Source organism: Balaenoptera ricei, chromosome 12, assembly GCF_028023285.1.
Source record: "Balaenoptera ricei isolate mBalRic1 chromosome 12, mBalRic1.hap2, whole genome shotgun sequence".
Taxonomy (NCBI): domain Eukaryota; kingdom Metazoa; phylum Chordata; class Mammalia; order Artiodactyla; family Balaenopteridae; genus Balaenoptera; species Balaenoptera ricei.
In genome coordinates, this window is record NC_082650.1 from 8,928,784 (window position 1) to 8,956,699 (window position 27,916).

The 27,916-nt window shown below is 48.2% G+C and overlaps 2 protein-coding genes and 1 non-coding gene across 7 annotated transcripts in view; 2 read left to right on the plus strand and 1 right to left on the minus strand.

The window, feature by feature from the left end:
- EZR (ezrin) overlaps positions 1 to 3,947 on the plus strand; it is a 50,352-nt gene extending 46,405 nt beyond the window's left edge. The window contains 5 exon segments of the mRNA XM_059940901.1: positions 69 to 199; positions 818 to 978; positions 1,263 to 1,355; positions 2,642 to 2,893; positions 2,986 to 3,947. Coding sequence (XP_059796884.1) covers positions 69 to 199; positions 818 to 978; positions 1,263 to 1,355; positions 2,642 to 2,893; positions 2,986 to 3,150 — 802 coding nt within the window. The 3' untranslated portion in view covers positions 3,151 to 3,947.
- A 358-nt stretch (positions 3,948 to 4,305) lies between these two features.
- The window catches only part of SYTL3 (synaptotagmin like 3), an 81,342-nt gene continuing 57,731 nt past the window's right edge, over positions 4,306 to 27,916 (minus strand). For 4 of the 5 annotated variants that reach the window (XM_059941872.1, XM_059941871.1, XM_059941868.1 and 1 more), the window contains 8 exons: positions 19,852 to 20,030; positions 13,398 to 13,500; positions 10,098 to 10,268; positions 7,985 to 8,090; positions 6,948 to 7,053; positions 5,787 to 5,992; positions 4,910 to 5,049; positions 4,306 to 4,594 (listed from right to left, as the gene is read on the minus strand). In XM_059941872.1, coding sequence (XP_059797855.1) covers positions 4,940 to 5,049; positions 5,787 to 5,992; positions 6,948 to 7,053; positions 7,985 to 8,090; positions 10,098 to 10,268; positions 13,398 to 13,500; positions 19,852 to 20,030 — 981 coding nt within the window. In that variant the 3' untranslated portion in view covers positions 4,306 to 4,594; positions 4,910 to 4,939. Of the gene's footprint in view, positions 4,629 to 4,909; positions 5,050 to 5,786; positions 5,993 to 6,947; positions 7,054 to 7,984; positions 8,091 to 10,097; positions 10,269 to 13,397; positions 13,501 to 19,851; positions 20,031 to 27,916 lie in introns of all 5 variants that reach the window. The other variant, XM_059941869.1, reaches the window with a different exon arrangement.
- TRNAG-GCC (transfer RNA glycine (anticodon GCC)) lies at positions 22,164 to 22,236 on the plus strand. Its single transcript has one exon. It is a non-coding gene; the product is annotated as a tRNA-Gly (tRNA).

Below are 27,916 nucleotides of genomic sequence, written 5' to 3' on the forward strand. Positions count from 1 at the left end.
GCTGGGACGACCAGGCTGCTGCGGGGAGTCTGAGCGTCCGGTGCCGCCTCGGCCCCTCCCGGGAACAGGCAGCAGCTGGAAACCGAGAAGAAAAGGAGAGAAGCCGTGGAGAGAGAGAAAGAGCAGATGATGCGTGAGAAGGAGGAGCTGATGCTCAGGCTGCAGGACTACGAGGAGAAAACCAGGAAAGCGGAGAAAGGTGGGCGGGGCCTCCCGGCAGACGCCGTGCCGTTCCGGCGGGTTGTGATGGGAGGGCCGGACGGTCGGTGCACACGCCACCGGGAGCGAACCCTCTCTCCCAAGGATACACATCCCAGAAGAGACATGATAAAATGGTGGTTTGGATTAGAAAATAATTCTGTACTTTATTAACACCTGTGTGGGTTCTGTGCTGAATGCTTTATGTACAGTAATCCTTTGAACTGCCCCCAGTCCTGTGAGGTGAGGGCTGAATTATCCCCCGTTCCTGACGAGGATGTTCAGGTCCCGTGAGATAGAATGCTCGGCCTGCGGTCACCGGAGCTGTGCTGCTTCTCCCCCGCTATAAGCTGCAACCCGGGCGCGTTTCTGGGGAGAGCAGCACCACGAGGGTGCGGCCGGGCCCGGGCCGGGGGAGGGCGGTTTCACCACCGTGAGCGTTCCCTTCAGTGTCCCGGGGAGAAGAGGTCCCGGCACCGTGGAACTCGGTCCACCGCTTTGCAGCGTTGGTGTGTTCACGCTCGTGTCCCACCCGCTCCCCTCTGGGTGGGAATTCGGGGCAAGACTGCAGGGTCCCTGGCAGGAGCCTTGAGCAGCTCTGCTTCTGCGCTGTGTCCAGAGCTCTCGGACCAGATCCAGCGAGCACTAACGCTGGAGGAGGAGAGGAAGCGGGCGCAGGCGGAGTCCGAGCGCCTGGAGGCGGAGCGCCTGGCCGCGCTGCACGCCAAGGACGAGCTGGAGAGGCAGGCGGCCGACCAGATCAAGAGCCAGGAGCAGCTGGTAGGGGGCGCGGCCTCGCGGTGCTCAGTTACAGAGAGGCGGCCTCGGGCACTGAAAGAGGGACACCTGTCTTATAATAATTGGTATCGGGGCTGTAAGGTGACCTGCCTGAGGGTGTAGGGTGGCCCGTGGGGAGGGGCCCTGCGGTGGTTGGCCCTCGGGCGGCGGGCGGACACCGCTGGATTGGGGACGCGGCGCCATGTACCAAAATACGTGACCCTTCGTTCGCGAGTGGCCTGCCGCAAGCGTCCCGGAAATCACCTCGGCTCCTGCTCCTTTCCCAGGCCACGGAGCTCGCCGAGTACACCGCCAAGATCGCCCTCCTGGAGGAGGCGCGGCGGCGCAAGGAGGACGAGGTGGAGGCGTGGCAGCTCCGGGTGAGCGCTGGCGAGGACGCGGTGGATCAGCTGGGGCACCGAGCGCCACTCGCTCACCGTGCTCTGGCCGCCCCCGTCGGGAACTAGCTTGGTGTGGGCTTACGCGGGTGCCCCCAGCGGCGGCCACGGTGCCTGCGCGGAGCCCTCCTGCCGCTCCCAGCGCCGGTCCTCGCGCGTGGCGCACGCGTGGGAAGACCTGGATCCTGGGGGTCTCCAGGCTCTGCCGGGCCGGCGGCCTCGCCTCTGAGGCTCGGTTTCCTTGCAGATCGAGACGAGCAGTATCCGACTTTTAAGGACCCCCAGGGCTTTAGTCAGTTTTCGCTGTAATAGAACTGCGTTCGTTCCGGCGTCGGGGCGCCTGTCTTCATCCGGGAGCCCCCTTGCGTACCGGGACTGCGCTGTGGGTCGGGTTCAGAGTGTAGACTACGGCCAGGCCGTGGGGCTCCCCTCCCCTCCCCAGCTCTTTCCACGCTTCCCCCTCCGCGGTGGTCCCATCTGGGGACGGCCGGCACCTCCCCCTCACGGGTCTTCACCCCCGCCCCATCCCCCAACTCTAGCTGTGTGCAGAACACTTCAGTCCTTAGGTTTTCGGAGAAAGTGCTCCTTATAAAGTATTAAATGAGAGGAACTGGTTACAAAAACAGGTACAAGCTAAGCATGTCTCGGGGTCAGGATGGTGACGAGGTGGGCGGAGTGAGTGTGCGGACCCCCAAGAGTTGTTGGAAGGACTACTGGGTGGCGGGTAAGAAGGGCTTGAGCTGGGGGCTGGCAGGCCGGGAGGGTCTTGATAGCAGCGGCCGCGCAGGGAAAGAACAAACCAAACACCTGAAGAGCATGCTGGCGTGCTCTTCAGTGGCTGGAGGGTTTGCTTCTTTAACAATTTTTTTTCCCAAAGGTATATGCAGTGAACATATACAGGGACTACAGACATAAAAAAGTTATAGTACTTAGAAAAATGTCAAGACCTGCCGTGACAGTTTCTCTTGGTGCCATGGGCACAGTTGATACCTGGTCAGGGGATCCGGGTCCCCAGACCTGGAAGAGGCTGCACAGACCAGGGCCACCTGGTCAGCCACATTCCTGGCCCCTCGGCTCTGTGCTGCTTCAGGCCACGCGCATCCAGCCCCCAGGAGAAGGGGGTGGGGGCGCGGGGGGGAGCGGAATCCTTCTTCTCTTAGCACGGACCGTGGGCCTTCTTGTAGAGAAAAGGTGGCTCTTAAGAAAATGGTCCAAACACGAGGTTCCCCGTGAAAGGTTCTCAGCTGTCCATTTATCTGCTTTCAAAGGCCAGAGAAGCCCAGGATGACCTGGTAAAGACCAAGGAGGAGCTGCACCTGGTGATGACCACGCCCCCGCCGCCTCCGCCCCCAGTGTACGAGCCCGTTAACTACCACGTCCAGGAGAACCCGCAGGAGGAGGGCACGGAGTACACGGGCTACAGCGCCGAGCTGTCCAGTGAGGGCATCCTGGACGACCGCAACGAGGAGAAGCGCATCACCGAGGCCGAGAAGAACGAGCGCGTGCAGCGGCAGCTGAGGGTGAGCGCGATGCGGGCCGGGCCCCCTTTCCCCCCCGGAGGGGCGGGCTCCGTGTGGGGCGTCGAGCTGACCCAGGCTGCTTCGCGTTGCAGACTCTGACCAGCGAGCTGTCCCAGGCCAGAGACGAGAACAAGCGGACCCACAACGACATCATCCACAACGAGAACATGAGGCAAGGCCGGGACAAGTACAAGACGCTGCGTCAGATCCGCCAGGGCAACACCAAGCAGCGCATCGACGAGTTCGAGGCCATGTGAAGGGCGCCGCCGCCCGGGCTCGGCGGAGCGAGGGCCGCTGGCCGACTCTAACGCGTAACTTGTATTGATCGTTCTCGAAACCTACAGCCCTCATCGTCCTCCAGGCCCTTTAAAAAGAGAGTAGTTATTTCAGTGGGAATGTTCTAGGGCTGGGAGTTTATTTTTCCCAACTGTATCATAGTGCCAAACAGGCCTGATTTTTATTTTTATTATTATGATTAAATCACTTCCTGTTTTATGCTTGGAGCAGGACTGAATCAATTAAGATGCCTGTAATGTCTGAATAACTAACTCCGTGCTGGCATGCGTGATACGAGATTCCATATAATTAAAACCACATCGTGGCTTATATTCTGTGCCATACTTTTTTCTATTTGAAATTAGCTGAAAGTGATTTCTTCTTGATTTCTATGAAGGATGCATCTTTGTATATTTGGTTTTTGAAGGGTGAAATTTTTGAAAAGTCTGAAGCACTCACACACACACTTGCCCACACAATTTCCTTCCTCCAGGCCTTCAGTTCAGTTGATGAAATCCTGTGATCATTCGATCACTCAGGATAAACAATGCAGGAGACTGTATTCTTGGATAATAATTTTTTTTCTTTCTTTTTTTGCTTAACAGTTAGAGGGCTGCATTGTTGGACTTATACACCTAAATAATGATCAGCTGTAGAGTATAGTATTTATATGTAAGTGATAATGTGGGTTTGTAACATTAGTTTAAAAAAGGGAAAGTTTCATTCTGTATATTTTGTTACCTTTTACAGAATAATAAAAATTACATATTAAAAACCATGTAACCATAGCACTTAATCTGATGTGACCTGAGGGCAGTAATGAAGCTGATTAACTGCTATAATCTCATCTGGGAAAATGGCTTTTTACTTTTAGTGTTCCTTGTGCGTGTAATTGACTATGCGCAATTTGACTTTCCTGTCAGAGCTGCTTGTTTGGAAAAGGACTCGCAGGCTGTTCTGCTAATTCAGACTCCAGCCGTGAGGGCCCTCTTGACCCGGTCAGCATCTCAGTCCTTGCACAAGCAGAACCTGCTCCGACCCCCTTCCTCTCCCGGCCACGTCCTTGAAGAGGCGGCAGGTGTCCGCACGCACTCGGCGCCGCTTCTGCTCACTCGCGTCCTACCTTTCCATGCTCTGCTCGGTCCTTTTCCTTTCAGATGTCCCGTGAGGATGAACCCAAGGCCTGCAGGCTGCGGCGGCAGGTGTCTCCGGGCAGGTGCTGCTGGAGCAGCCCTTCTCGGACTCGGCGCCCGCGCGGCCTGGCAGCCGCGCGGTGTGGGGCTGGGCCGCCCGCGGGTGACCTTAGCGCTGACCCACCGGAAACGGGCGCCCCTCGGCACCCCGTGGGGATGGCTGACCTCCTCCAGAAACGGTTTTCCACAGCAGAATGGTAGGAATTGACTAGCCACCACATTCTTCTTTTCCCTTTGAAACGCACATAACAAGGCCATAATTTTCGCTGTTTGATAAGCACAGGGAGACCGGGGTAACTGCTGAACATTTATTGAAATCAGGTCATTTTCCACATCTCTCAAAGCACAGATAACCAACCTGAGACTTAAACTAACGTAGCATCGATAACGGTTCCGTCTAAATACACACAGAGGAACGTGGAAGAACGTCTCAGCGGCAGGACGGCTGTAGACGGGGAGAGCTCACACTCCCCAGGGCCCTTCCCCACCCTCCACCCACCCCGTGCCCGCACGCCCAGCCCCGCAGCCGACCATCAGGCCCCGGCACCTGAAACCCCGCTGCGCCCGGAGCCTCCGGTCAGTGCAGGGCGAGGGTCATGTCTGTCCACAGGTTGGGGCTGGAAAGCACTTTCTGCCACTGGAGCTTTGACTGTGAGCACGAGTCTGCGCCGCCCGCTGGCTCTTCCCCTGTGTGCGAGCGAAGGGACAGATTAGTGATGGCGGCCAGGGGACACTCACCGTCCTTTCGCAGCTTTTTTAAAAAGGACCAGCAGCAAAGTATACCGTAACTTTTCACCAGAACTTAAGACCATATTAAAATGTGCCCCGCCAGTAAGGAGAGGAGTTCCTTAGAGGAAAGGGTGTCCTTTGGACAGTGTTCCTTTTAAAACAAATTGTAATTTAACAGCGAGTCTCGTTTCTCTTCAGTGGTCTCGGAGGCCCTGGGAAGGTGTGCAGGTGTTTTGGTTGTGACGGTGTTGGTGGGCCCTGCTGCCCCCCACCGTGAAAAGCCAGCAGCACTCCTGCTGAGTGACACTGAAAAGCACCACCCTCTACTCCCCCTGTTAATGAAATACTTTCTGAATTGCCATTTGTTTGGGTTAAGAAGATATTCTCCTTTAGGAAAATAATCCTTGTATGATTGACGGCCAGAAACAAAAGCAAATACTGTACCCAGCCCATTTTGAGACCTTGAATTTTTGTTTCTTTAGCAGATCTCAATCTCATTTAAATCGTTGAGATGCCTTGCTGTATTACCGCTCAGTTGTAAAGTAAAAGCTGGACTAAGTAATTTCCATTTATGATGGGTTAGGCAGTCACCTGCCATCATGGAAACACTTTTTCTTTTAATAGTATCCATGTAGGTAGGACAGTCACTAAGGATCACCGATGCAGCTTGGGCCTAATAAATATCTCAGACTTACTGGAACCAAGCCTGGCGCCTCCCAGCAAGCGGTCGTTCACACCGAAGGTGGCCTGGTCCCAAACGGTTAATTCTAGGGTGGACTGCCTCAGCTGAGAAGGGGTGACCCCTTTGAAAACGAAGGAGTGCTTCCACTGGGGACAGGCTTGCTTCTTCAGGACGGGGGACTTCAGTCTCAACCTCTGCTGATCTGGCAGAGTGAGACAGCTGCACAAGGAAATAGATTCAAACCCTGTAAGCTCTGCCCGCCACACGGCCCCCTCTCTCTGTTGGTACTTGCTCTTCGGTGAGACTAAGTGCTCAGAAAAGTGCTAAACCCACTTGCAGAACAAAAATTGCAAGCAAGGAACAAGAATGGGAATTTTGAGATCTGGCTACGTGACCTCTCACTAGGATGTTCCAAATTTCTCTTAGAGCTGAATTCTGTTCCGCGTACTCTATTACGGGAACTTTGGGATTCTAGGCCACGTGGCCCTTGTCTTAATCCGCCTCCTTGGTATGACGACCACCAGGCGACAACGAGGCTCCTTAGACCTGCTACCCGGGGACCAGGACCCTGCACCCACGTTGTCTCCTTTAACCCTGTTCTCAGGAAAATAAACGCAGAAGGGCTAAGTCACTTGCTCAAGGCCGTACAGATAAGTGGAGGGAAGGCTTAGGAGATGAACTCAGTTCTGTCTGGATGAGGTAAGCCATCATTTTTCCATTATGTCACTGACTGGGGATTCAGCAATTCTATATACTTATTCATGGTGTTTGCTTTACTTTTGGAGACACCATTACACCTGAAGTGAATAAGAATGAAGCACGAAGTCATCCGTCTCACTGTTAATCCAAGAGGAGATGTTAAGCTAAAGAAATATTTACCAACCACACTGCTTTCCCCTTGCCCCACTCAGTCCCTAGGGCTGATGTACTGATGTCACAAGGACTGATAAGATTGGGGTTTAGTTTAAAATGTGGTATTCCAGAGCCAGCCTCAGCACTCCCAAGTCCCATGAATTCTTGGAAACTCGTCTTTAACACGCATTATGTCGGATTTTCGTAGGAAAGCTAAAATAAGGTTAAAACGGCTGACACTTTTTGGTGTTCCCTTACAGGGACTATGCCATATGTGTAACAGATCATCAATAAATCATATTTGATTAAATGTAATACTTACCCCTTAACAAATGAGTTTAAGGTACCATCTGAGCGCACAGGTAAATTCTTGGCTCCCAGCACTACCAAACAGAGCTGACCGTTATGTGACGGCTGATCTCCCGTCCCTGGAAGGAAAGCTGGCATTTACCGTCAGCACTACTTCTGCGGCACGCGATGGCACCACCCCAAACCGGCAGCCTAACCCGAGGGTGGGTTACAGCCCTCGGATCCCGAGCGCGCACGAGCAGAGCACGCCCACCGCGAGCGCACACGCCGCCCCGCTGCGCGGTCAGCACGGCGGCAGCAGGGAAGGACTTAAAGTCCCGGGAGCCGGAAGCTGCCGAGAGTAACGAGGGAGCAAGGAGAGGCGGAGGCAGGAGCGTGAGCCAGCTGTGGCCAGTGGGCTGGGGAGGAGACCCCTGATAGAGGGGCTGCCGCGGACCACCGGGACCGTGCTGCTGGCCTGCTGGGGGCCCTGTGAGCCCGGCAGCAGAACTCCCTCTTCTGTCAGAGAGGAAGCCACGAATCACGTGGAAGTGCTCCTCCCCCGTCTTCACTCTCCACCCTCGTCTCTTCCACGTGCCCCACGTTGCGAGTGAGTGACGCCTCCTGAAGCTCCTCGAGGACCTTGGTCCTGCCGTGCCGCCGCTGCTCCCGTGGCCCAGGAGCAGGGAGCTGGCCACCCGGAGCCTTGCAGGCGCCTGAACCTGGAGGTGGGGACGAGCTCCCGGCCGTCACGCAGGCGGTCAGTCTGCGAGGGGGGCCCAGCGGGACTGTTTCCCCAGGCAGGCCAGGCGAGCCGGCCCCCTGGGAGGAAAGCCTCGGGGCAGGTGTCCTGGGAGCCCGTGAAGCAGGCACCACGGGCCTGGCTTTGGTCGCTCGTTTCCCTTCTGAGCCGAGGCTTCCAGAAAACCCGCCTCCCAGGCTGGGCTTCGCGGGTTGGGTGGGAGTTACTGGGCCACGTGGGATCGGGGGTGGCGGGAGGAAACGCTGGGAAACTGCCCAGGCTCTGGGGACAGTGACAGACAAACGTTTGCGGGGCTGGCGGCCACCCACCTTCTTGAGCCTCCTGGAGCTTTCTGGGCCCTGCAGGGAGGACCAGTTTGGCCCGGACTACAAGCTCTCCGTTTTTCGTGGGAACGCTGTCTTCGTCTTTCTCTGCCTGTGGGAAGAGCGGGATTCCCCAGACCCAGAATCTCCTGGGCTTCTCTCACTGCCTCAGCTCTGTCCATAAGTGTCCCCTTCCAACCTCCCCCTGCCAAGCCTCTGCGGGCCTGGGGGAGCCCCAGGTGGTGTGGGCACACCTGTGGCAGGGCTGGGCTTCCTTCCGTTTGGGGACGTTTCACTCCTACCCTCACCAACCCCAGCTCTGCCACCCCGGCAGACGCAGCCCACCAGAGGCAGTTGAGCCGAGGACGCAGAGGGGCTGCAAGGCCCTGGCACGTCCCCACGGGATGGCCTTAAGAAAGCCCGGACACACCCGAAGCTGAAAAAGTAAAACAAAACAAGCCCACATCGATTCCACCCAGGTTAGTAAAGGTTCGAGCTACCCGTCCGTGCCAGGGGCTGCGGCAGGCCCGGGAAACCGCGGGGTCCGGGGCTCCTCCGTCTGCTGCGTCGGCCCCGCCCACCCCAGAACCCACACTGAGGACCCAGGCGGCTTCTCTGGTCGCGAGTGATTTCTGCCAGAAAGTGAGCGAAGGAGGGGCTTGGAGAGGGCGACGGTGACCCCATCAACATTTCACCCAGCGGGGTGAGGGTGGGACGCTGGGAAGCGTCTAGATTCGTCCGGTGCCACCGGCAGGGAGGAGCAGCCTCCACCCTCAGCATCCCCACGGTCCCCTCCTGTCAGGGCCGAGGGCGCAGGCCCGTGAGTGGACCCCTGCCCCGATCCAGCGTGGGCTGTCACTACCTAGTAGCTGGGATTAGGAGGGACACCTTTCAGTCTGGTGATTTCTGTTCCTCGCCTGCTTATCAAAACTTGACCAGCCTTGGTGGCAGCCTGCCTTGACCTGAGTAAGGGATCCTGGGGGGAGAAGGCGGGAAGGGCCCCTCGAGCGCAGGGGAGACCACATCTGGCAGGGAAAATCAGGAAAGCCTTCATGGAGGAGGTGGGATTTAAGGACCGTCTTGGGCAGACCTTAGACTGCAGAAAGCATTCCAAGCGGATATTCCCAAGTGGAGTTCTGAAGACGGGCTCAGGTTCTGAGAAGAGGAAGCGCAGGGCACCGGAGGGTGAGTGTGCGGGCTCGCAGACCCCACAGAGAAAAGAGACAGGAGGCCCCGGGCTTAACCCTGTAGAAACCAGAGATGCTTCTCAGGAGGGCCAGCGTGAATCAGAGCCTCCCTGGCTTGGGAGAGGAAAACAGGGGTAAAATGGCACCGGGGACCCTCGTAAAGACTCAGCCTCCCTGCCAGGCTTTCACTGGTGGGACTGCACATCCTGCTGCCATTTCTTAGGAGGTGGCAGAGCCCACGTTTTCTGCCCCTTCACGATCTCACATCTTGGATCTTGGCACAGAAGTGCACAAAGCAGCCGCCCCAAGAAACGCTATCCTTTCTCCTCAGCCTCTCTCTCACCTGCGTGGCCACCAGCCAGCTCTGCTCTCCCAGCCTATCCGACACGGAACCCCTGGCCCTGCCTTCCTGGGGGCACTGGGTCCAGTCATTCTCACCTGTTACTGTTTGGGGAACACTGCTTGGTTGGAAGTGAAGATAACAATACACGAGAGCCTGCAGTCTGAGGCGGGTCCCACCAGCAGGGCAGCCTGCTGGCCCCAGGTGTAGGCTTTGGCCCAAGAAGGTCAAGACCTCCTCCGCTGGCAATAAGTGACCCTGAATTCTGGGAAGTGTGTGGACCCACCAGGCCGGATCCACACTGATGTTTGGGCCACACTGAGGGTGGGACTATTCGGGACCTTGAACAAACCTGAGCAGGTAAGAGTCCCTCAGCCCAACCCCCGCCGGCCCCACACCCCCGGGGCCCCGGCCGTGAGCCTCTGCTCCCCGGAAGCTCCTACTGTAGAGTCACAGGCTGGCAGGTGTGCACTGGGTCCTGGGTCCCAGGCTCCCCAGGTGGGTTTTCTCTCCTTGGATCCACTTTGAAAAGTGGGTTTGGTTCTCGCGTGGGATGGTGGTAGGGGCTGCCCAGTCCCAAAGCGGACATGACCTTGGCCTGGAGCGGATACCAGCGGGCAGACTGGGTCGTGCGGTCCTCGAAGTCCCACGTGGCCAGAGGGATGACCACTTCTCCGAGAAACACTCTCCGGGCGAGCGTGCCCAGGTGCCACACAGACACCCGCAGCTGCCGGGTGGCCAGCTCGGTAGGCTCCACCTGGTACTGCGGAGGGGGAACAGACAGTCAACCTGGGCACCTGAGCCCGCAGCTCCCAGGCCCGCAGCTCCCAGACTGACCACAGCACCCGGGCCACAGCACCCAGGACCACGGCTCTGGGCCACAGCACCCAGGCCACAGCTCCCAGACTGATAGCACTCAGGCCACAGCACCCAGGACCACGGCCCCGGGCCACAGCACCCAGGCCACAGCTCCCAGACTGATAGCACTCAGGCCACAGCACCCAGGACCACGGCCCCGGGCCACAGCTCCCAGACTGACAGCACTCAGGCCACAGCACCCAGGACCACGGCCCCAGGCCACAGCAAGCAGGCCACAGCTCCCAGACTGACAGCACTCAGGCCACGGCACCCAGGACCACGGCCCCAGGCCACAGCAAGCAGGCCACAGCTCCCAGACTGACAGCACTCAGGCCACGGCACCCAGGACCACGGCCCCAGGCCACAGCAAGCAGGCCACAGCTCCCAGGCGCACAGCTCCCAGATGATTTTTAGTCTGTTCCCCTCAATTCCATGGCCCATTTCCAACTCTGCCCCTTGTTCCATACTCTATCTTTAAACTCTAAATTCATCTAGTTATTTCCTTCATGGCTACATGCCCCATCAGTCCAGTCCAGGCCAACAGGGCACCGTGCTGTGTCTGCTCCCTCTCAGAACGAGCTCCTCCCCTCCCTGGCAGACGCAGGCCTGCTTCTCTTCGGGTCCTGACTCCTTCCTTCGGTTGACTGAGTCTGCGTTTTAAAATTAGACCTAGAGGCTTCCCTGGGGGTGCAGTGGTTAAGAACCCTCCTGCCAATGCAGGGGACACGGGTTTGAGCCCTGGTCCAGGAAGATCCCACATGCCACAGAGCAACTAAGCCCGTGTGCCACAACTACTGAGCCCGTGTGCCACAACTACTGAGCCTGCGCACCTAGAGCCCGTGCTCCACAACAAGAGAAGCCACCACCATGAGAAGCCCATGCACTGCAATGAAGAGTAAGCCCCGCTCGCTGCAACTAGAGAAAGCCCCCACACAGCAACAAAGACCCAATACAGCCAAAAATAATAAACAAAATTAATTTTAAAAAATTTAAAAATAACATAACATAAAAAATTAAAAATTTAAAAATAACATAACATAAAATAATATAACATAAAGGAAAATAAGACCTATTTTCCATTGCCTGTTAGGTCCACAAGGCCGTGCCAGCAGACCCTGGATTGCGAGCTTCCACGGGGTACCAAGTGTAACCGATGCCAGAGAACAAGGATAAGGCAACAGCCAACGACACCCAGATCTGGTGTCTTGTTTCATCCCTCCCAGGCCCCCCACTGAGTGGCCTTCAAGGGGAGTGCCAGCACCCCTTGGAGTGCAGAAAGCCTCCCCAAGGAGTGTTCTACTTAGAAAACTTGGAGGATCAGTTTCTAGATCCTCAACTTTCACATGCACTTTTCTCAAAACTGCTGAAGATAGTTCTCACACCTGGAATCTTACTCCTGTGCCCTGCCCCAGGGGTGCAACCTCAGGGGGAATTTGAAATACTGGTTTCTGCCAAACTGTTAATGATTGCTCAGCTTCTTCATCGTCCCACCTTTTCCATCTTATACATATCTCTATGAAGGCTAAGCCTGGGTCTGTGTTCTACATTTAGAATGAAGACACTGATTCTTTTCAATGCATCTGGAAAGTTTTTCAGGATAACCAAAATATTCACAATATACTAGATAAAACCAATGGATAAAAAATTGTAGGTGATTTCTTTGAGATTCTGGGTGCCTTTTAAATAAGGTAGTTAAAACTTTAAAAATCGAAGTATATAATGAAGTATTTAAAATACAGTCAATCCTCATCTTTGTCTCGTTTCATAAAATAGGAAATATTTGTCTGCCTCTGTCTCTGTTTAGTATGAAATACCTTAAACCTGTGGTGAGTAATTTTATATATCAGCTTACACCTTTGAGAGGGTACAGAGCTTTTCAAAATTCTGTTAGCAGGTACAGAGCTTTTCAAAATTCTGTTAGCAGGTACATGAGCAAAACCGCATGAAGACTAGTGTCCAGTAATTCGCTACCAGAGTGTCCCAGACGAGCAGCCCCTTAGGCCCTGCCCACACTTGCTGAATCACAATCTGCTTTAACAAAAATCCCTTGGGGAGTCCTTATGACATAAATTTTGTGAAGGATTGCCAGTCCCGTCATGGGTCACAGCTGTACTTTCAAGTACTCTCTAAGCCTCAGTCTCCCTACAGCTAAATGAGGATTCCAACACCTGGCTCAGAGGGCATATAAAGTACTTGGCCACGGCAGGCGCATGGAAAACAATGGCTATTTTCATGTCTCGAACGGGACTCTTGTGCCAGCTACCCAGATGGCCCCTGGTTGGGAGTTCACAAATGCTCCTATTTGCCAAGGAAGGCAAACAAAAGTCCTCCCCCTTCTCAGGCTTGACACATGGGATTCCCGGGCTACCCAGCCTTGAGTGGGTACATCTCTGTGCATCTGGACTATTCTTCCACCTCTAACACCTACCTGCCATCTGCACTCACCAGACATCACCTCCAATTTTCCATCCTGAATCCCAGCAGGAGGCACTCCCTCCCTGATCTCTGCCCTAAACCACAAGTCACATTTCTTAGCACCAAAGAAAATGAAAACCCAAACAATTCCTCTAGACCTTTTTTTTTCATAAAATGGCTTTTTTTTCATAAAATAAGAAGAAATCTAGGTATACCAGATATTATCTTCATAAAAGTACTTCTTCATCATAATAACTCAGCAGTTTCATTTACAGGGTCCCTTGCTCGAGGATACCTCTCTGATAGGCATAAAAATTCAACAGGACAAACCAATTTTAGAAACTGAGAGGCAGGCAGTTTCATTTTTACCATTTTCTCGCAAATCATTAATCAAAGGCCATTCTCAAGTCCAGCAGACTCTGCACTTTTTCTGTACAAAGGCTGATATTTATTTTCTACCACTTGCCACTGATTGGCAGAGCCCTGCAGAAATGTCTAAGTGTCTGCACTTACATTTAACTGACTCAAGAGTTTAGAAGAACCATCCGCTGGACTCTGGCCCCAGGGGCCCATCCCGGGATGGGGAGACTCAGCACATGAATATTTGTCCAGCAAGTACCTTCAAGGTCTCCTGAAAGGTCGGCTCCACCGTGTTCTTTTGGACTCCAGTCTTGCGTTTTCCCTGGGAGGATCTGTCAGGCAGCAGATAGGTCTTTACATACCTAGTGGCCAAACACAGACAGGACAGTGTGAAAAGCTCAGCGTCGGGGGCGGACAAAGGGTTCAGGAGGAGAATCACACGTCAGCATTTTCTTTACCCTGCTTCCCGCTGCATTTGGGGTTGACAGAAAGGGCTTAGCAGCCACCACTGACGGTGAACAATGACACTGCTGGGTGCACAGCCCCTGGCTTACACAGTCCCTGGCTGTAAGCCTCGGGAATGTTCCTGGGGGTGTGAAGCTCCCCTGCTTTCCCCTCACGCCCTACTCCTGGAATCTGGATCGCTCACCACACTCCATCACCTGTCACTGGGTGACGACCAGGGAACCAGAGGCTCCCAGGGCTCTGTGGGTGGCAGATTTCTAACCCACCTGGACGCCGAGGCTGTGTGCCAGCTTGTCCTCCCTCCACGTACCTCTTCTCCCCAACCCGCAAGAAAAAAAGTTGAAATGGAAAGTGTATGCCTCACACTTTGGTTTTCCCTGTGTGGCCTCAGACACTGTGTCCTGCCTGCTGAGGACTGGTGTTCCCGAGCCCTCTCCCTGGGTCTGGAGGCCACGCCAGCCGAGGACGCCTGACCAAGGCCAGCCCCGCACTGCCCCCTGCCCACTCCATGAAGCTCCGTCCCAGGCCGATCCCTCCACTCAGGTTCCAAGAATGCCCTTCCTGGCTCTTCCAGCAGCTTTACTGATGCAGTGACACCACTTGCCCAGGTCCTATACCTACAGGCTAGAAACAGGCTCAACTTTCTCAAAGCAATGAAGAGCAGGAACCCTCCCTCCACCTGGGTTTCCCCTGGAGCCCCAGTCTCAGGCCTCTTCCCCGCTTTCAGCAAACGTCTTAGAAAAGTACTCAAGGCTCATTGTCACCAATACCTCATTGTTCATTGACTCTGAAATTGTTGACCATTACGAGACCTCACACATGTAAAACAGGAGATATAAAATATACCTGTATAGCTTAAAGCATTACAATAAAATACACGCCCGTGTATCTAGTCGTTAAGTCCTCTATTTCCTTTCTTATCCTCTGTCTGGATGTCCTATCTGTTACTGAGAGTGGAGTATTGACATTTCCAACTATTATTGTAGAACTATTTCTCCCTTCAGTTCCGTCAGTTTTTGCTTCTTGTATCTTGATGGTCTGTTATTAGGTACACAGACATTTGTAATTGTTGTATCATCTTGCTGTATTGAACCTATTATTAATACAGAATGTCCTTTATCTTTTGTAAGCTTTTTTGACTTAAAGCCTATTTTGCCTGATACTGGTACAGCCACCTTGCTCACTCTTGGTGACCATCTGCATGGAATATCTTCCATTTGTGTCTCTGGATCTCAAGTGAGTCTCTTGTAGATGGCATATAGTTGGATCTCATGTTTTTATCCATTCTGCCAATTTCTGTCTTTTGACTGGAGAGTCAAATTCATTTGTATTCAAATTAACTACTGATAAGAAGTACTTAATTCTGTCATTTGCTGTTTCTTTTGCCTTATAGCTTTTCTGTCCCTCACTTTCTGCCTTACTGTATTCTTTTGTGTTTAGTTGATTTTCTGTGGTGAAATATTTAAATTCCTTTCTCATTTGTTTTGTTTTGGTTTGGTTTTTGTTCTATAGCTCTTTTCCCTGTGGCTACCAAGGGGATTACATTTAATATTCTAAAGTTATAAACTCTAATTTGAATTTATACCATCTTAGCCTCAGTAACATACAAGAACTCTACTCCTTCTCAGTTCCATCCTCACCTCTTTCCACTGCTGATGTCACAAAAATACATCTGTATATATGTGTGACCAAAAACACAAAGTAAGAATTCTTTTAAATGCATTAGTCTCTTAAATTATGTTGAAAACAAAGTGTGGAGTTACAAACCAAAATGACAATAAGAGACCAATAATCTTTTAAAATGTCCTAAGTCATATAAAAAAAAGTGGAATTACTTACCACTGTTACAATAATACTTGCTTTTATAATTGCTAGTGTGTTTGCCTTTATTGAGATCTTTATTTTTTCACGTCTTAAGTTACTGTCTAGTGTCATTTCATACACTCTGTCACCTTTTGTTTAGCTGAGGATGTTGTAATTTCTCCCTCACTTTTGAAGAACAGTTGTGCTGTGTTTTTTTGTTTGTTTGTTTTTCCTTTTAGCACCTTGAATATATTGACTCACTGCCTTCTGGCCTCTAAAGTTTCTGATGGGAAATCTGCTGATAATCTTATTGAGGCTCCCTAGTACATGACGATTCACTTTCTTGCTGCTTTCGAGATTCTTTGTCTTTGTCTTTCAAATGTTGGTTTATAATGTGTCTCAGTGTGGGTGTCTTTGAGTTCATCATACTTGGAGTTCAAAGAGCTTCTTTGATGTTTATATTCACGTCTTTCACCAAATTGGGGTAGTTTTCAGCCATTATTTCTTCGAGTATTCTCTCTGCCCCTTGCTGTCTCTCTTCTCCTTCTGGGACATATGTTGCGTATGTTGGTCCACTTAATGGTGTCCAGAAGGTCCTTTAGGCTCTGTTTGCTTTTCTTTAATCTTTTTTCTTTCTGTTCCTCAGACTCAGTAATTTCCATCATCCTCTCTTCAAGTTCACCTATTCTTTCTTCTTTTTTTAAATTTATTTATTTTATTTATTTATTTTTGGCTGCGTTGGTCTTCGTTGCTGTGCATGGGCTCTTCTCTAGTTGCGGTGAGCGGGGCTACTCTTCGTTGTGGTGCGAGGGCTTCTCATTGTGGTGGCTTCTCTTGTTGTGGAGCATGGGCTCTAGGTGCATGGGCTTCAGTAGTTGTGGTTTGCGGGCTCTAGAGCGCAGGCTCAGTAGTTGTGGCACAGGGGCTTAGTTGCTCCGTGGCATGTGGGATCTTCCCAGACCAGGGCTTGAACCCATGTCCCCTGCATTGGCAGGTGGATTCTTAACCACTGTGCCACCAGGGAAGCCCACCTATTCTTTCTTTTACCTGCTCATACCTACCTTTGAATCCCTCCAGTAAATATTTTGTTGTTGTTTAAGGTTTTCTATCTCTTTATTGATATTTCTGTTTTGTTCATACATCATTTTCTTGACTTTCTCCACATCTTTCATTAGTTCTTTGAGCATCCTTAAAACAGTTGTTTTAAAGTCTTTGTCTAGTAAACCTACCATCAGATAGATTTCTTTCAGGGACAGTTTCTGTTGATTTATTTTTTCCCTTTGAATGAGCCATACTTTCCTGTTTCTTTATATGCCTTGTGATTTTTTTGTTGAACACTGGACATGTGTCTAATAATATGTTAACTCTGGAAATCAGATTCTCCCCCTTCCCCAGGGTTTGCTGTTTTTTGTTATTGGTTTTTTAATTGCGTTTTTCATAAATTTATTGATGCAGACTGTCTCTGTGCCAAGGATCAGCCTGAAGTGTAAAATTAAGATATTCTCAGATCTTTTCTGAATCTGAACCTTTCCCTGGGCATGTGCGGTCACTTTTTAATTTTCCTTGTATATACAGTTACTCTTCAATGTCCTGGTCTTTAGTATCTGGTTCCCAAGAAGGGGAAAAAGAGAAAAATGAAGAAGGGAGACAAATAAGGGCACTGGCCCTTTAAATACTTTGTAAATCACTTCAGCCCAAGGAGGAGGGGATTGCAACAATGGGGGGAGGTGGAACAACAACGGCTGCCTGTCTTTTATTTTTGGTACCTCTGTGATCAGAGCCAGCATTCAGAGAACAGGTCCCTGATATTTGGAGGACAGGATCCTTTGCCCACTCTGGCTCCTACAAGCTGTGTTCAAGCTGCGTTCAAGCTGCTCTAGGAACATATGCACAGCTGCCCGCCAAGGGGTTGGGCATAGGGTGGATGGGTAGCTAATACTGCGCTAAGAGCTGGAATTGACTGACATTAATCTCAATTTACCATCCAAGACTCTCCCTGGAAGTCAAAAGCCTTCAAAAGACTCCAGAATTCCAAAACAGTTCCATCAGACAGATTCTGCCAGTGCAGTTGTCTACAGGGGGAGATGGATTCCTAAGGCCTCCTACTCTGCCATCTTTCAGAATCCTCTCTTGACCATGTGTTTCCTTTACAAAGTATTGAGTTTTGTTCTAGCAGGCATTTCACTTACTGGAAACTCAGTTTGATCCTATCAAGGATTGATTTTGCTTAGTTAGGGTGGGTTAGAGAAGCCCTACTACTAAGCTTTTCTTTTCTGGGGTCCACTCAATGCCCCACTCCACTTTGGCTGGTCAGAACGCCAATCTTGGGACTTCCCTGGTGGCACAGCGGTTAAGAATCCACCTGCCAATGCAGGGGACATGGGTTCGATCCCTGGTCTGGGAAGATCCCACATGCCGCAGAGCAACTAAGCCAGTGCACCACAACTACTGAGCCTGCGCTCTAGAGCCCGCGAGCCACAACTGCTGAGCCCATGCACCACAATTACTGAGCCCACACGCTACAAGTACTGAAGCCCGTGTGCCTAGAGCCCATAGTCCACAACAAGAGAAGCCACTGCAGTGAGAAGCCCATACACCACAACGAAGAGTAGCCCCCGCTTGCCCCAACTAGAGAAAGCCCACGCACAGCAACAAAGACCCAACACAGCCAAAAATAAAATTAAATTTAAAAAAACCCAAAAAAACACCAATCTTTCCCAGCACTGTGCAACTCCCAGATTTTTCATTCAGCTTGCCACCCTCCAGTAGCTATCCTCTGACAGACCTCATGAAATCTTGTCCTGTATCTGAACAGCTTAGTATTTGGCCAAAGCCTCAAGGGACCCCTATGTGGATTTTAGGTCTACTTCTCTATGCACTTCCCACCTCACCCGCTTAAGAATAATATTTGTTGAATGTTTATTATGTTCTCAACACTGTTCTGAAGACTTAATACAGGCTAGTTCAGGGAAACACAACAATCCTTTGAAGTAGGTGATAATATAACCTCCACGTGACAGTGAGGACACCGAGATATGGAGAGGTTGAATAACTTACCAGAGGTCAAACCCTGTAGAGAATTATGGGAGAGACCCAACATGCTTGGAAGGTCAAGGATTGAATAAATAGAGCTGATGGGATTGGAAATGAGTCTGAAGAATGGACAGGATTGTGATTTCCACTTACGGGAGTAGCACAGGGGAAACAGTCTCAGAACAAACATGAGAAAAGCCTCATATTTGGTAAAAGTCAGGGGATCGTTTTGGAACAGTGACTATTCCAATTTCCCCGGGGCAGAAGGTACAGATAGGGGAAAAAAAGAAGTTAAGACTAGAAATATAGGAGGAAGCTGTCACGGAGAACCATATGTGCTACAGCAATGCACCTAACTTGTCTGGCACTGAGGAGCTCCTGAAGATTGCAGAGCAGAGGAGAGTGTGATTGGACCAACGATTGTTTCACCAACGATTGTTTCATCCTTTCACCTAGCTGGTCCTGAAAAGAGTGTGCTAAAAATGTTCCATGGTGGGGGGATAAAAAAAGGACAAAATGTGGTCCGTACCTTAAACCATGCACAGAAAATCAGTTCCAGCTCTAATATAAAAGGATCTAAGTGGGAAAAAACTCTAATAGAAGAAAACAGAGAAGAATGTATTTATAACCTTCAGGTGGAAATCTCCTACAGACTCAAACAGCAGACATTTTACAGGAAAAGAAGGATAAATTGGACATTATCAAATTCTTTACAAGGAAAGTCATCATAAACAATGTCAGAAAACAAGTAAAGCTAAGAGAAGACATGTGCAATATGTAGAACCAACGGAGAATTGTCTTGAAAATGGATTTTTAAAAAGCCAAACTCCTGTAAATAAATTTTTAAATGACAAACAATTCGATAGAAAATTGGACAAAAGATATGAAATGGGGAGTTCATAGAAGGGGAGTGTACCTTAAGTGATTAATGCATATATATAAAGTTGCTCACCTTTGTTATTAATCAGTGAGATGCACGTTAAAATAATGAGACATCATTTCATATCTACCAACTGGAAAAAAATTAATCTCTTTATGGATTGTGTGAGACAGGATTTTAATTTTATTTTTCCTACATGGAAAATCAAATTTCCCAGCACCATTTATTGAAGTTCATCTTTTTTGCATTGATTATTAATAGCCTCTTGATCATTTAAGTCCCCATGTATGCTAAGATCTGTATCTGGACTTTTGATTCTGCTCTATTGACCTCCTTGTCTATCCTTGCACCCATAACACATTGTTTGAATTACTAAGCTTTATGATAATTCTTAATATGTCTTTTTATTTTTATTTATTTATTTATTTATTTTACAATTACCTTGGTTATTCTTGGACTTTTACTTTTCCATATGAACTTTAGAATCAATATGTCTATTACCACATGCCAAAACTTAGACAAAGAAACTTACGGATTGCACTTTTTCTTCTTTTCCTCCCCATAGGCAAGGTTCTTACAGGCCTTGATGCATATTTCTAAAGAATGAGTTCTGAAGCAGTAGCGAATGGCAAATTCTATCTCTCCAGTGACATTAGCGTTGTCCAAATCGCCCATCTCCGTACAAGTGCTGTTAATGCTAATTAAACTTCCCTGAAATCAAGAATGACAGATATAATGTTACTTCACAGTTAATCAATTTTTTTGCAGTTCTGGTTTCAAGATAGCAAATAAATCAGAATTTATACAGAACATGCGTCCTGACTCATGGTAAGTTAATAACACACCAGCCAGCTTGTACTCCGCAAAATAAGTTGCCACATACTCTGTCTTAAGGAGACAAGGAGTCCTCAGAAGGGCCTGTCTTGCCCAGATACGGTGTTTGCCTAGCAGTACGGGTTACACAGTCTCATTCTTGAACACAAACCACTTGGGAAGAAGCGGACTATCTCCTGTGCAGTTATGCAAAGATAAATCTCCAAGGGCGGATAGTAACACCCAGGGCAGGAAGCGCCCGGTGGAGAGCAGCGCGGTGCGGGGGGCCGAGTGGCCGGGATCAGAGGGAGCTGGGCTCCAAGTCCAAGAGGGAAATTAACGCTGTTCTCGCTGGGCCACGGTGAGGCATACATGGACGACAGTACGTACAATACGCAAAGACGACAATAAACTGTGTTTAAGTTGTTATGGGTCCCCAGAATGACCAACAAAACCACCATCATAAGTTAGGGCACTCTAAGCTGAGGTGACGTGGAGAAGTAGCACAAGTGACAGAACGAACCGCCTTATCACTGTTAAATTTGCTTAAGTATTTGCCACCCTTTGCACGCCACCAATCTCAGTGACGACTCTATAGACAGAGGGAACCCGACGTGATTCCCACTCTCCCAACTGGTTCCTCAACACCGTAAAACATCCTGGAAACAAACTAAGAAGAAAGCCCGAGTCTCTCTCACTAGAGAGGGATCAAAACAAAACCAACAACTTAGAGGGCCCCGAACCTGAACTAGGTCATGCCAGGAACCCAACCACTTTCACCATAGCCAGTCACTGGCCCTGAAAAATGTTCTCCACCAACACCCATGCAACTGCTGGGATGGGAAGCAGATTTTAAATTTCACACACCCGGAAAGGCGTGGAGTGGTGAGACCGCACGAAAAGAGTGCAGACAGAAGGTGATGGGGAGGGAAGCTTGGCAAGAGGGATGAGCTGCTTAATAAAAGCTGAAGGTAGGTGTTAAAAGTTCTGATAATTAACCTGCACTCATCACGGGACTCCACCCCGGGCTACGTCAGGCTAAACTGTACTACACCAACTCTTCTGCCAGGAACAAGCAGAAAACTGAATTGCACGACGAGCAGTCTGAAGGCACTGTAGAGCTACCAGGACAGCCAGGGTGCCAGGGTCCCCGACACTAAAGAAGAGCACAGTCAGGTGAGCCTGACGTCCTGGCTGTGTTTCCCTCTGAGGCATCTGAACGAGGCAGGTGAGCAGCGCAGACGGAAAGGCTGTGAGGCCCCGGAGTTGGGCGGCACGGTGACCAACCCCAGTGCTGGGGGCTGGGAAGGAGCAGAGAACTTGAGGAGAAAAGGGAGAGGCACGAAGGTGAGAGTGATGCTCGAGGCTGCTTTTCCCCTCAAGGTCTGTGCTCAGTTGGAAGCCCATGCTGAGAGGCTGAGCAGCTTAAAAACACCTTCGGAAGTTTCATCTTACTAGAGAGAAGAAACTGGAGTTCAGGCCCACCACAGAGGAGGGGCCTGGTAAACGTCCAGACCCTCAGCTGGGACCCCTCAAAGGCTTTCCTCCTGGGAGTCCGAGTCCCCTGGAAGTGGACCAGTCCTCCCAGAGGCTGAAACCCAGCTCTGAATGAGCTCAGTACCGGATGGGCAAAGACTCCTGGCCTCCACCCTGGCGGTGCGCTGGAACAAAAGCAAGTCTCCCTGAAGGACGATCACATCCATGTCTCCCATGCGGCTGGAACTCGAGGACAGCAGGGACCCTGCACGTTTCTGCCCTCTATCAAATCTCCAGCGCCAGCTCAGTGTCTGGCTCATGGTAAATCCTCAACAAACATTTATGAAATGAATAAAGAAAGCGCAGGAAGTATTTTCATTTAAAAAGTTGTCTCTGTCAATATTATGTCATGATGTGCTGTGCTCCTTGTCCTGAAGGAGTAGACTTGAGGTAAGAAGACTCGGGTGATAGTCCTGACCCTGGATGACTTTAGTTACATCCCTTAACTGCAGATTCCAGAGGGAAAATATTTTAAAATAAAACTACATGGGGACTTCCCTGGTGGTCCAGTGGTTAAGACTCCGCACTGCCAATGCAGGGGACCCGGGTTAGATCCCTGGTCTGGGAACTAAGTCCCACATGCCGTGTGGCTCAGCCTAAAGATTTAAAAAAAAAACAAAAACAAAAAAAGCAAAAAAATCTATATGTAGGCACATCATAATAAAATTGCTGAGAATCCAGGACAAAGAGAGAAATCTTAAAAGCAAAGGCAAAAAAGCTATGTTACCTTCCATGGAAGAACCAATAAGGGCAGGAGAGGGTGGGGTGCAAGCATTGCTGGGGAGACCGGCATCTTCTGTTTGGGTGGGGAAGGAGAGTCATGTGGGTGCAGACTCGAAGAGGTTAATTTCGGTATCAGGAGGATTAGGGAATTCCAGGTTCACTCTTTTTCTTTTCTTTTTTTTTTTAAGAAGTGGGAAGGGAGGTTTATTTGTTAAGAATGAGGAAGAAGATGTTAAAAAAAAAAATTTTACAAGAGATAGTCCACCAAAAAAAAAAAAGAATGAGGAAGAAAAGTGGGGAGAAGTTTTGAAAAGAGGTTTAAAAAGACTGAAGACAGTGTGAAATGATTGTTGTGAGAGCAGGCAGCTGAGTCGCCCAGAGAAACACATCAGGATGGCTGGCACTGTGTGTGCATTTGGAGCTGGTGACACAACAGGGCAGACCTAATCCCATGCACTCACACTGGGCATTAGGTCTGCCCTACTGTGTGCACAGCTATTCAGGTGCAGGTACAGAGAAGGTGCACAGCTGGCTCATCTAGCTTGGTGTCCAGAATTAGAAAGCATCCAGGAATCACTAAAAGTACTCATCCTTCATTTTATAAGATAAGCAGAGGTCAAGACAGGTTGAGAACACAATCATAGTAGGGGATATTAACACCCCACTTTCACCAATGGACAGATCATCCAAAATGAAAATAAATAAGGAAACACAAGCTTTAAACGACACATTAAACAAGATGGACTTAACTGATATTCATAGGACATTCCATCCAAAAACAACAGAATACACTTTCTTCTCAAGTGCTCACAGAACATTCTCCAGGATAGATCATATCTTGGGTCACAAATCAAACCTTTGTAAATTTAAGAAAATTGAAATTGTATCAAGTATCTTTTCCAACCACAATGCTATGAGACTAGATATCAATTACAGGAAAAAAATTGTAAAAAATACAAATACATGGAGGCTAAACAATACACAACTTAATAACCAAGAGATCACTGAAGAAATCAAAGAGGAAATAAAAAAATACCTAGAAACAAATGACAATGAAAACACGATGACCCAAAACCTATGGGATGCAGCAAAAGCAGTTCTAAGAGGGAAGTTTATAGCAATACAATGCTACCTCAAGAAACAAGAAACACCTCAAATAAACAACCTAACCTTACACACCTAAAGCAATTAGAGAAAGAAGAACAAAAAAAACCCAAAGTTAGCAGAAGGAAAGAAATCATAAAAATCAGATCAGAAATAAATGAAAAAGAAATGAAGGAAACAATAGCAAAGATCAATAAAACTAAAAGCTGGTTCTTTGAGAAGATAAACAAAATTGATAAACTATTAGCCAGACTCATCAAGAAAAAGAGGGAGAAGACTCAAATCAACAGAATTAGAAATGAAAAAGGAGAAGTAGCAACTGACACTGCAGACATACAAAGGATCATGAGAGATTACTACAAGCAACTATATGCCAATAAAATGGACAACCTGGAAGAAATGGACACATTCTTTGAAAAGCACAGCCTTCCAAGACTGAACCAGGAAGAAATAGAAAATATAAACAGACCAATCACAAGCACTGAAATTGAGACTGTGATTAAAAATCTTCCAACAAACAAAAGCCCAGGACCAGATGGCTTCACAGGCGAATTCTATCCAACATTTAGAGAAGAGCTAACACTTATCCTTCTCAAACTCTTCCAAAATACAGCAGAGGGAGGAACACTCCCAAACTCATTCTACGAGGCCACCATCACCCTGATACCAAAACCACACAAAGATGTCACAAAGAAAGAAAACTACAGGCCAATATCACTGATGAACATAGATGCAAAAATCCTCAACAAAATACTAGCAAACTGAATTAAACAGCACGTTAAAAGGACCATACACCCTGATCAAGTGGGGTTTATCCCAGGAATGCAAGCATTCTTCAATATACACAAATCAATCAATGTGATACACCATATTAACAAACTGAAGGAGAAAAACCATATGATCATCTCAATAGATGCAGAAAAAGTTTTTGACAAAATTCAACACCCATTTATGATAAAAACCCTCCAGAAAGTAGGCACAGAGAGAACTTACCTCAACGTAATAAAGGCCATATATGATAAACCCACAGCCAACATCGTTCTCAGTGGTGAAAAAGTGAAACCATTTCCACTAAGATCAGGAACAAGACAAGGTTGCCCACTCTCACCACTATTATTCAACATAGTTTTGGAGGTTTTAGCCACAGCAATCAGAGAAGAAAAAGAAATAAAAGGAATCCAAATCGGAAAAGAAGAAGTAAAGCTGTCACTGTTTGCAGATGACATGATACTATACATAGAAAATCCTAAAGATGCTAACAGAAAACTACTAGAGCTAATCAATGAATTTGGTAAAGTAGCAGGATACAAAATTAGTGCACAGAAATCTCTTGCATTCCTATACACTAATGATGCAAGATCTGAAAGAGAAATTAAGGAAACACTCCCATTTACCACTGTAACAAAAAGAATAAAATACCTAGGAGTAAACCTACCTAAGGAGACAAAAGACCTGTATGCAGAAAACTATAAGACACTGATGAAAGAAATTAAAGATGATACAAACAGATGGAGAGATATACAATGTTCTTAGATTGGCAGAATCAACATTGTAAAAATGACTATACTACCCAAAGCAAGCTACAGATTCAATGCAATCCCTATCAAACTACCAATGGCATTTTTCACAGAACTAAAACAAAATGTTTCACAGTATGTATGGAAACACAAAAGACTCCGAATAGCCAAAGCAATTCTGAGAAAGAAAAACGGAGCTGGAGGAATCAGGCTCCTGGACTTCAGACTATACTACAAAGCTACAGTAATCAAGACAGTATGGTATTGGCACAAAAACAGAAATATAGATCAACGGAACAGGATAGAAAGCCCATAGATAAACCCACACACATATGGTCACCTTATTTTTGATAAAGGAGGCAAGAATATACAATGGAGAAAAGACAGCCTCTTCAATAAGTGGTGCTGGGAAAACTGGACAGCTATGTGTAAAAGAATGAAATTAGAACACTCCCTAACACCATACACAAAAATAAACTCAAAATGAATTAAAGACCTAAATGTAAGGCCAGACGCTATAAAACTCTTGAGAGGAAAACATAGGCAGAACACTCTATGACGTAAATCACAGCAAGATCCTTTTTGACCCAGCTCCTAGAGAAATGGAAATAAAAACAAAAATAAACAAATGGGACCTAATGAAACTTAAAAGCTTTTGCACAGCATGGAAACCATAAACAAGACGAAAAGACAGCCCTCAGAATGGGAGAAAATATTGGCAAATGAAGCAACTGACAAAGGCCTAATCTCCAAAATTTACAAGCAGCTCATGCAGCTCAATATCAAAAAAACAAACAACCCAATCCAAAAATGGGCAGAAGACCTAAATAGACATTTCTCCAAAGAAGATATACAGACAGCCAACAAACACATCAAAGAATGCTCAACATCACTGAACATTAGAGAAATGCAAATCAAAACTACAATGAGGTATCACCTCACACCAGTCAGAATGGCCATCATCAAAAAATCTACAAACAATAAATGCTGGAGAGGGTGTGGAGAAAAGGGAACCCTCTTGCACTGTTGGTGGGAATGTAAATTGATACAGCCACTATGGAGAACAGTATGGAGGTCCCTTAAAAAACTAAAAATAGAACTACCATATGACCCAGCAACCCCACTACTGGGCATATACCCTGAGAAAACCATAATTCAAAGAGTCATGTACCACAATGTTCATTGCAGCTCTATTTACAATAGCCAGGACATGGAAGCAACCTACGTGTCCATCAACAGATGAAGGGATAAAGAAGATGTGGCACATATATACAATGGAATATTACTCAGCCATAAAATGAAATGAAATCGAGTTATTTGTAGTGAGGTGGATGGACCGAGAGTCTGTCATACAGAGTGAAGTAAGTCCGAAAGAGAAAAACAAATACCGTATGCTAACACATATATATGGAATCTATAAAAAAAATATATATATATGGCTATGAAGAACCTAGGGGCAGCACAGGAATCATGACGCAGATGTAGAGAATGGGCTTGAGGACACGGGGAGGGGGAAGGGTAAGCTGGGATGAAGTGAGAGAATGGCATAGACTAATATATACTACCAAATGTAAAATAGATAGCTAGTAGGAAGCAGCCTCATAGCACAGGGAGATCAGCTCGGTGCTTTGTGACCACCTAGAGAGATGGGATAGGGAGGGTGGGAGGGAGATGCAAGAGGGAGGAGACATGGGGATATATGTATATATATAGCTGATTCACTTTGTTATAAAGCAGAAACTAACCCACCACTGTAAAGCAATTATACTCCAATAAAGATGTTTAAAAAAAAAAAAAAAGACAGGTTGAGACCCACCCAAAAACTACACGGCAAATCAGAAGTAGAGCTGGAAGTGGGCATTTGTTCTTAATTCCTTGGGCCATCGACTAATGGTAGTGTCTCCGAGTAATTCAACTGCGTATCTGCTTGGCCAGGGAAAGTGCAGCCTCAGATAATGAAAGGACTGCAGAGCACGTCCTTTGGTCTACTGCATTCCCTCAGAGATAACTTATGACTTCACCACCGTTGCCCTGGGAGGGTTTTCTGCTTCTATTTTCCCTGTAGACAGAGCAGAATCTTCAAGCAAGTTGAACCTTTGAACAGCAAACGGGGTTAATCAAGAGGTTCCAGCCCAGAACAACAACTAAGAACTCAGCCTGACTTTTATTAGAGCCATGGGCTCTGTCTGGTTGTGAAAGAAAAGTAAATCTGAGCAAAAGCAAAGGAGAACTACTTTAGTCAGGCAGGGAGCATTCAGTGACTTTCTCTGAAGGTCACGAGTTATCTGTTATAACCGCAAGCAAGTCCTGATGCCCTTTGATTTTACAAAAGCAGAAATCAAGGAAAGTCAACTGAAACCACAGCTATACTAAAAATAAATAAATAAATCTTGATCCACAAGAGCACGCGGAGAGCATTACTGCAGGGAGGTCAGATGGCCGCTGTTTAACAGCATTTACGCACAACACGTAAATGTTTCTGAAACCTCAAAGTTCTTGGATAATTGCAATACTGTTTTCAAACAAACATGGTAGAACCTTAAATATTATAGCATTCAGATGATTTTTTCGAGAGATAGACCTCTAAGAGATCACTTCAATATAATTGTCTATTATTTACTCTGGTTTTTGTTCTTAATAAAAAATAGATTAATATGGGTATATAGCTAAATACAATACTTTTTTAAAAAGTCACTGCAACCAGAGATGTTCAGAAATACTAAAGGAAAGTGGAAGTTTCCAAAACCCTAATGAGTGCTGTGTGCGGGGGCAGTGAACGCTTTGAGCCACTCCCCACTTAGTAGTGACCCAAATGCCACATCTCGAATCGATGTTTAAGAGAAACAACTAGGGAGTTGGATTGTTACTTCAAAGATTAAAAACCCTTCCAGCATCCAAGCTCCT